Source organism: Bemisia tabaci, chromosome 7 (assembly GCF_918797505.1).
Source record: "Bemisia tabaci chromosome 7, PGI_BMITA_v3".
Taxonomy (NCBI): Eukaryota; Metazoa; Arthropoda; class Insecta; order Hemiptera; family Aleyrodidae; genus Bemisia; species Bemisia tabaci.
In genome coordinates, this window is record NC_092799.1 from 31,413,956 (window position 1) to 31,423,592 (window position 9,637).

General features: G+C 35.3%; 1 protein-coding gene across 1 annotated transcript in view; it reads left to right on the forward strand.

Annotated features, from left to right (window-relative positions):
• The window catches only part of Gclc (glutamate--cysteine ligase), a 29,833-nt gene that overhangs the window by 15,395 nt on the left and 4,801 nt on the right, over positions 1-9,637 (forward strand). Inside the window, exons 5-12 of the mRNA XM_072302659.1 lie at positions 598-770; positions 1,148-1,302; positions 2,447-2,509; positions 3,457-3,653; positions 4,656-4,827; positions 6,332-6,529; positions 7,304-7,534; positions 7,909-8,090. Coding sequence (XP_072158760.1) covers positions 598-770; positions 1,148-1,302; positions 2,447-2,509; positions 3,457-3,653; positions 4,656-4,827; positions 6,332-6,529; positions 7,304-7,534; positions 7,909-8,090 — 1,371 coding nt within the window. The remainder of the gene's footprint in view (positions 1-597; positions 771-1,147; positions 1,303-2,446; positions 2,510-3,456; positions 3,654-4,655; positions 4,828-6,331; positions 6,530-7,303; positions 7,535-7,908; positions 8,091-9,637) is intronic.

Sequence of the window (9,637 nt, forward strand, 5' to 3'; positions counted from 1 at the left end):
AGTTGCACAATCTTAGCAACATTGCAGTGGTTCCTTTTTGCAAAATTGCTTTTGCAATATAGAAGACGCGGGAACTTGAATGTAGAAACTGTGACACCATATTCACAGCAATAACGAAACAGCTAGTCTAGTTTAGTTATGGCAATAGGATGATTGAAGAAAGGCTAAAAAAAGATGCTGAATTAGGTTTTTCCTCTGAGAAAAAAAAGGGATGCTCAGAAACAAATGATGCAACAATAAAAAGAAAGTGCCTGCTGTTCAAAGGATTTCAGAGAAGTAGATGGTGGTAGTGATTACACATCACTAAATGCCAGAGAGCGTTGCAAAATCGGTTTTTATTTATGTATCTGTAATAAAGAAATAATTTTTTTTTTTATTATTATTACTATTATTTTTTAGGTGTATAACTTAAGATTTTATGTTGATGGGGTTAAAAGGTCTCATTTCGGCCTCAAGAATACCCCTCAAAGAATTTCTGATTTCACCTGAGAATCCACCGCCTTAACAAAATCATGATATTTGAGAGCTTTGGGTATAAAGTAACATTTTCAGTCGGTACTTATTTGTTTTTAAGGATAATCAATTGCCTTGTTTTAGGTTGGGTTGTATTCCATTTACCTGGCCAGAAACGTTTCCAACGCCTAATGAAGGTGCCACACATTCCTTGTTTTTCCCAAATGATGCCATTTTTCCCAATCACCCTCGGTTCAAGACTCTAACCAGGAACATTAGATTGCGACGAGGAGAAAAAGTTGCGATAAATATTCCCAGTAAGCTAAATTTGTATTCTAATGACATTTTTTTATTTGCAATAGCCTATGGGTTATGAAAAAATATGATGAAATATGGTGAGATGTGTTTTAAAATTTTGTAAAATATGTTACATGGCCAATTCTCTGTAGATGCTCTCCTTTCGCCCTGACCTTTTCTTTTGACATTCCGCAGCATTGTATCATGTTCATTTTTTCATCATATTTTTATTATAATTTAATATTTCATAGTATTTATATATATTTATTTAATTCATACATTTCATCGACAGATAAAGCTTGATAGTGTAAGTTGGAACACTTCAGTGTACCAAGCTACAGTTCTAGATTCAGCTGATATGAGCTCTAGAGTTGATATAATTCTCTTGTAATTTCAGTATTCAAAGATGTACATACTCCAAGTCCGTTTAAGGAGGACTTGGCAGCCCTTGGAGATGATGGAGAAGCAGAAAAAGCGGCTTTACCTGATCATATATACATGGATGCAATGGGATTCGGCATGGGGTGCTGTTGTTTGCAATTAACATTTCAGGTAGGCATCAATGTTTCCACGGATTTGTGTCTGACTGGCATGTGACAGTATAAAAATGATGCAGGTAGCTTCAGTGATTCTGAAGGCTTAAAATACATTTTTTCTATTATACTGAAATGAAGCATAGTAGGTTTGGTTTGAAGAGCTATCCATTTGATCTTTGGGTTAATTTCTGTTTATCACTGTAATTTTTACCAACTTTTGGTATCTTTAGTATTGATTGCTCATGATCAGATGGCTGTAGCGCAAGATAAAACGGATGGAAATTGATGATCAAAACTAAGAATATAAGTAATGGGGTTGATTACCAGTGTCTCACAGACTGAAAAATGGTTATTAGAGATACTGAGAAAGTTAAGAGTTGGAGGATCGTAAAGTAGCTGATCATCTCATAATCACTGTAAATATGTAATGACCTCAAACCTATTATATACCTATTAATAAGTTTTTTCCCGCAAAATGGTGTGGACCCAGCACCATTTCTTCACCTTGTCAATCGGAAGTATAGCATCAAATCCCAACATCCCAAATACCTCAAACTTACCAGTTTCACTCATTAAAACTAAAAACTTCCAACATTAAAAGCTATGAAGATTATAAATACAGAAAGTTTTCAGTTTGGCTCTTTCAGGGAAAAGGCAACATGGCCATCTAGTAAAAGGTTGGCAGTAGGGGGCAGAGAGAAAGATCAAAAGGTGAAATTTTCCTGATGATCTGTAGGAGGCCAGGTTTCTCATTGAGGAAAAGAAGAAAGTGATCGTATTTTGGGCACCTTAGATCTCGTCGATGGTGTTGGTGGGTACAGACGCCTCTTATCTTTGATTGTCTTGAAAATGGTGTCGTTTATGGAGAAAAGTCATTCTATATAAAGTGCTTAAACTTATGTTTTTGAGATGAACTAAGCAAAAAAAGAAAAGAAAAAAGGGTTGCTTTCGACCGATACTTCCTTGAATACTTTGAATTCGGATTTTGCTTGAATATTGATGCCAAATTCTGTCCGTTTATGTCACAGGGTAAATAAATCTCAAATTGCGACCAACTTCCAAAAATCTTGAACAACCACCTTTGTTTTTTCAATTCTCTAATTTTTATCTCTCAACTTGCCTCTCAGAATTTTAACTTCTCTCATTTTCCGTTCTTACAGGCCTGCAACATTGAAGAAGCTAAAACCCTGTATGATCAACTCACGCCACTCTGTCCAATTATGGTATGATTTTTTTATCTTCATCTTCCACCCCAAGTATCATAAGACCACAAAAATATTACACTCCTCATTCTTGAAGTTAAAGCCTCCGACTGCAAGTAAATTGACAGTTGTGACAACATTGTCTGAAAAAGAGACCGATTCTCTGCTGATTTTGTAGTGTAGTTCAAAAATGACCCCCTAGAATTTGATGGAATTTGGCCTGTTAGTGGTTCTTGAGGGCATGCAGTATTATTGATTTACATACTGAAAAAACGTTGAAAACAAGGCAATAATCTTTCTCAAATCGGTTGACAGCTCTAGGAGGCTGTAGTATAGCGCCAACTGCAAAGAATCATTGAAAGAAGTCCTTAATTGTTGCCAAGTAACCAACGGCTCCAAGCCATTGGTTTTAATGGAGCTCCTGTATACCTGTAAGGGTTTACGATTCGAATGCTTTTTCTTTTGAACGATTTCGCCGGAGAAGCCAGTGCTTGGAAGGCTTACTTCGAAAAAGTGATAAATCTGAGAGAAAAAATTCAGAAGGCATGAAAAACAACACAGGAGGCAGAAAAGGATTACTTTTTTGTCAAAAACTCAATTCCAATAAAATCTGAGTCTGCATCTTTTTGAACAAGCGCTTCAACTTTGCCGCTGGTTTTCACTGAAACAAACTCCCAAGTTTAAACAAAGCTCTCGAAGTCCAGGTTGTAACAGATGGGATTTCTCTTGTTATGAAAAGAGTCTACCTCTATTTCCAGTCAGACTCTTCATGCACAGATAGGCAGCAAAACTGCCAAGTGCTAGCCAATGGCCCAATAGATGATTGATGCATTCAGATTGATGTGACATTTGTCCATTCTTCTTTATAGTTCTAAGTGACTTTCAATGCTCAGTGCTTACATTTAAGTTTTTTCTTTACATTTTCAGTAATTTGTCTCTGTATATTTCTATGATTCAAAACAAAATAGCTTGCCCTGACAGCTGCGTCTCCACTCTATCGTGGCTATGTATCTGATGTTGACTGTCGATGGAATGTGATTTCTGGATCTGTTGACTGTCGCACAAGGGAAGAGCGTGGCTTGGCACCATTACGATTCAACAAATTTAGAATCCCTAAATCAAGATATGATTCGATAGATTCATACCTCTCAGAGCTTGGCGAAAAGTAAGTTTTAGTTCCATCCTAGTCCCTTGTATGTGCATTGTGGTACGGTGTTGGTTTATCAGTTTATGATTTAAGAAATCTTAAAACAGCAGCCTGTCACACTGAAACCGGGTTTAAAAAACAAAACAGGAAAAGAGCAAGAATTTCAAAGAAGGAACTGAACTGTCTAGACAACCATCAACAGCCTTCATCAGTCGGGGGCTGTCCGCGTATTATGCAAGCCATTTGAAGATGGGAATGAGCTTGACTTACAGGGTCCTCCCAGAAAGCTGTAGAGACCATCTCCCCAAATGTAAAATGGAATCCTTTTTTTGCGGAAAATGGAAACAATTTCTTTTTCTTTTTTTTCAAGAAATAAAAACCTGAAAATTAATTTTTTGTCTGATGCTTGAGCAGTCAAACGCTTCGTTTTTTTTAATCTTGTTTTTGCCAGTTTATCAGTGGTACTGTTTTGTTCATTAGGTAGTTAAAAAATCTCGGAAAAGTTCAAAGATTTGAAACCTACTGTAGTGTATGAACCCTAATTTATCATCGCTGGAAAATAAATTTACATCTAATCAGGCAACCAAGTTGACATGACTTTTCACTTCCTTATCTTTAGCTGATGCTTTGTGCTCTACTACCCTGTGCCTTACGATTAAAATAAAGACGGACCTATATAATATTCATCAAAGTTTGCTCCATCAATCCAATTATCTTTTAGCAGACTTACTCAATGTAAAATGTTTGTGACTTGTGTTCATGATAAAATTTTTCAAAGTATTGATCCTGTGACTTCAGTCAATCCTTTTACATTTGTGCGGCACTCTGTTGTTGACAGATCCTAAAGTTTTAAAAAGAAACAAATTATTTGTTCTTCTAGGTCACTCAACCTGTCTTTTATAAAATAATAAAGCAATCATGATTAATTAGATAAAGTTAGCAAAATATCAGTAACCAGAAATGAAGGACTGCTCAGTGTCTTTACTTGATTCTAACGCTCCTACCTTTTTTTTGTTCTAGATTCAATGATGTTCCATTAGTGTATGATGAATCCATTTACCAGCGTCTTAGAGAAGCAAATATTGATAATGCACTTGCAAAACACATAGCTCATCTGTTTATTCGAGATACTGTTTCACTCTTCTCCGAGAAAATAAATCAAAATGATGAAACTGATACTGACCACTTTGAGGTAAGTGCTCAGTACATTCATCCAACTACGTTTTCTTCTTAAGTTGTCATATTATTGAAGATTCTAGTGCTGTGAATCATAGAACTCGGTTCAAAGGACGGATTTAACAGGGTTTAGCTGCATTACACGTTTCCTAATTTTTTCTCATGTTTCATTTTTCTATTAGGGACTAAACTACTTATCGCCCTTACAAAAGTTTTGAGTTTACTCTAGATTATGAAGAATAAGCTCACAAAATTTCAAGACTAAATTTTTCTTAAGTTTCTGTTTAAGAAGTAAAACATAAGAGAAAATTTACCAATGTTTGACATAGTTAGGTCCAATTATTCTTTTTCACATATTTTGAAAGTAAATGAAAATGGTATCAATATTCTAAGAAGCTGTAGAAAATCGAAGGATGAATCCTTTCTCATAGCGCAGAATCAGCTATTACAACCCTTGTTCCCCCTTCCTTTGAAGACCACTCGCCCACAGTATGAGCGCCTAATTCTTTCTAAACTCTCACAGGGACTTTAACACACACACACACACACTCAAAAAATACATATTTCAACTCTAAACACATTCAAAACTCTAAAAATGTATGAGAGTAAAAAAAAACACTAAGAAGTGGCCCAAACTGTATGTAACGAGGTAGAGAAATGGTACTGGGCCCACACCATTTTGCGGGGAAATCAAAGCCAAGAGGTTCCAAAAATTATAATTAGAGTCAAAAATAAATTTTTTTTATTGTAATGAGTACCAGTACGAAACTGAGGGGGGAGAGTGTTCAGCTCGGCAGTTTGCATTGGAATTTTAAGTTGGAGTCACGGCGAGAGATCTATACCGGTTTGGGTCTTTCAAACGCCGTCAATGCCGTCATGGATATGACCCTTATGAATTTGATCTGCTGATGAAGTCTAAAAAGATCCAAACCGTTATCGATCTCTCGCCAAGACTCCAACTTAATATTCCAATGCAAACTGCCTGAGCTGGACACTTTTCCCCCTCAGCTTTGTACTGATACTCATTAGAGTTAAAAATATTTATTTTTGACTCTAATAATAATTTTTGGAACCTCTTGGCTTTGATTGCCCGGCGAAATGGTGTGGACCTAACATCATTTCTCCACCTTATTCTAAAAATATATTAATGATAACCGTGTATCCTGAAGTTTTACCGCAGATTTTCAGTCCCTCAATGTAGGCTTTATGTCAAATTTGATCCATCTTTCATACTTGACAGAACTAACAAGTAAATCATCGCAAATGGTTTAGAGGCTAATCTTCCTATTAAATGAAATGCAGTATGTAATGGTCATTATTATATAATCTGCACAGATTTTTTAAAGTTATTAAATGATATTTTACGCTTCAGTCTAGTATGTAATCTCAAAATACCAATAAAATAATTTTACATAATTGTGCATCAACAATTTTTGAAAATCTGTTGTATAGTAAAGTAGTGTCAAAATCTCTTCCTCTGATATTAATTTTTTCATCAAGTGCTTTTTTTCAATTTATAGAATATTCAATCAACAAATTGGCAGTCAATGCGATTTAAACCCCCACCAGCCAATTCATCGATTGGTTGGCGTGTTGAATTTCGTCCTTGCGAGGCTCAACTTACAGATTTTGAAAATGCTGCCATTGTCTGTTTTGTTGTTCTTCTCACAAGAGTCATTCTCTCGTACAAATTAAATTTCATCATTCCAATAAGTAAAGTAAGTCTTTTTCGGCAAAACATTCCATTCTTCCTTTTGCTACTAGTTTAAGAAAACAATCAAAGAGGGTGTGTACCAACTAAATCTCTACTGAATTAATCATTAAATAGAATTTGCTTATTTCCTGTGTGGTAATGAGCAAGGTGAAAAAATAAGCAACAATTCAAAGTTCACGTAGAATATGGTGAGCAGTAAACACCAAGTAAATTTCCAAATTCAAGCAGGGGAAAAACCAAGTAACCCTTTGTGTATTTAAAAAGCAAATTTCGTAAATGCAATACGTATCCTGCAGGAAGAAACATATCTTGTCTGTGCTGTTTCAGTATTTATACAAACATTTTATTTTTTCATCGGAGAACCATTGCACAAATTTTTTTGAAAATTTTAGTCTTTGTGTGCAAGCGTGAAGAAAAATCATTGAAAATTGTGAGCAAATTCATACGATTGTTCTCTTGTAAAAAAAATTGAATGTCAGTAAGGCGTACTGAAACCGTACAATCAAAGTACGTTCTTTCTTGTGGCAAGAGACAAGATGCAGTGCATCTCATCCTATAACTTCCATATGTGGCCGTGTTCTATCTAATATGTATTTTAAAATCAGCTTTTATAACTTAGCTATATATCGACTTGTGCACCACAATTAAATCTTCCCTTTTAATCCTCCCATTTTTTCATCCAACTGCATTTCCTGATAACATAACAACAGCATCAAGTATATTCTAAGTTACCGAATTGTACCTTCAAACGATAAATTTGGTCCGACTTTTTCTTCAGGTTGACGAGAACATGGCCAAAGCCCAAAAAAGATCAGCTGTAACAAAGGAAGTTTTCTGGTTTCGCACTGATTTAACAATGCCCAAGTGCAACGATGTGCAAAATAATTGTCAATCAGCAGGTGACGCCTCTGGTAGTAAATCAACAGGTTCAAGCTCTGATGAAAACGTCTGCTGCGCAGATCCTACGAACTATGCTCAGATGTCTATTAATGACATAATCAACGGCAAAGTGAGTATCTCATGTTGAGTAATTCACGTTGAAAGCATGTCCAAAAAACGGCTTATAGCAGAGCATAGTGCTTGTTTATGTTTAACGGTAATAAAAAATTAAAGTTCAGAAGATAAAGGAGGAATAATAATAAAAAAGACCCATTACAATCACTTAAATGGTAAGCAAAATGTGATTTTTGAAACGTTCTCTCCTTTCACTTATATTTCCAATCTGTGGTTCACATTAAGATAAATTTAAAGCGAAATATTGTTCATTGAAATGCATTCTTTTATTCTGTAAAAATCTCTGAATTTAAGGTGATTTTTGCTCTCGAAGTCAACAATACAATTTCTCCTAATGTGAACATATTCTAATGAATTATTCTGTTTTAGGACTCTGTTTTCCCAGGTCTTGTACCTCTGATCAATAGCTACCTGAATGGAATGGATGTTGATGCAGATACGCACTGCACAATTCAGCAATATTTAAAGTTGATCCAGAGGAGAGCAAGTGGAGAAATTTTAACCACTGCAGGCTGGATTCGGCAATTTGTCATGAAGCATCCAGAGTACAAGTAAGTTAAAGTCACTCTTGGAAACTTTTTTTACAAGAGCAATTGCTCTAACTTTGTCTCCTGTGGAGCGTAAAGAAAATTGTTGTTTTTTTTTCTAACAACCCCAGTGCTGGGTGCAGAAAGGGCACTTCTCAGTCGCAGTGCTTTGGAATTTCTGCTCACATCTGCATCCATCATAAAAGAAATCGAATATATATTTTTCGGTGAAATTTTTATCAAACATCCTTTATGATTTTACTATGTTCCATTTAAAATTCCAGAAAACTCATTCGTAAATTTCCTCTCAAAACCATAAATTAGAATTAGAGATTCTGAAATAATGTTTCTAAAAAGTACGATTCGTTGGTAATACTGCATTGAGGAGTTACTTAGATACGAAAATTCTGACACAAAACATGACCAGAAATGTCGAACCAAATAGGACTTCTGATAGTTAGAATACTACTGCTCAAAAATTGCAAAATCGTGAAAAGTCTGTTTGAAGTTTTAGCCCTCCATTTTTGGACCGCATCAAGCAGGGAGAAACCAAGCCACATCAACTATTGCCGAATTAAAGTGGGCAACGGTTGTGCGTGGTTATGTCAAATTTCAGTGAATTTTCTGCATGGTGCGAAGCAGATTCCTTAAAATTTTCAAATGAATCTGCACAAATGTTCTCTTGTTAAAAAGTTAATTGGTTGATTAAAGTTGGCAATAGCTGATGTAGATTGGTACCTTTCTGCTGGACGCGGTCCATTTAGGACTTAGCATTGTGAGAAATTTTTCTCCTTCTGTCGACACAGTTATGATTCAAAAAGCGTGAAAATTACCCTCTCAGATACTGGAGTCTCTTTAATTGAAAACTGGAATTCTGATGCCTCAATTTGTAAAGGCCCTTTTTTCCATGAACATTTGTCAATAAAAAACTCTTTGCATCAAGGCGAAATTTGTTCAAACAAGGCAACTAAGTGAGATCTAATGCAAGTTTTTATGAAATGAAACTTCATGTTGTTTCATAGCATGACGGAATCTCAAAAAAAAAAAAAAAAAAAATCACTGTTTGTAAAGTTAAAAATTGCTCTCTTGAAGCAAATTTAAACTTAAATTAACTGACATCGCAACACAACGTTTTTTACTTGCAATGAGATGCAAAAAAAAATGAAGATTCCATAGGTGCCTACTTCAACAGAAGTGATTCCTTTTGTAATTCTCTACCCTACTGTTAGAGCTTTGTGTTATTCTTCTAAAGATTAATCATTTTACGTGAAGTGTCCATTCTTGTTATGGTAACTGATTTTTTCAAAATCCAGACTCACTAATTTTGGATGTACTAGAGGTGTTGCAGCTAAGTTGACAGTTGTTTACTTTCGGTTTGCAAGCACCAACGACGAATTTGGGCCTCTGCTCAAAGCGGTGTTCGCTATTATCCACCTTGAAAACATCCGTCTAATGATCGTATCATAAAGAAACTACTTAGTACTTATCAGTTATGATACGCAACTTTTATGTAGTTGTGATTTCTGTGTGGCTAAAAATTCAAGTGTCACAAGGTTTTAAAGTATTAGAAA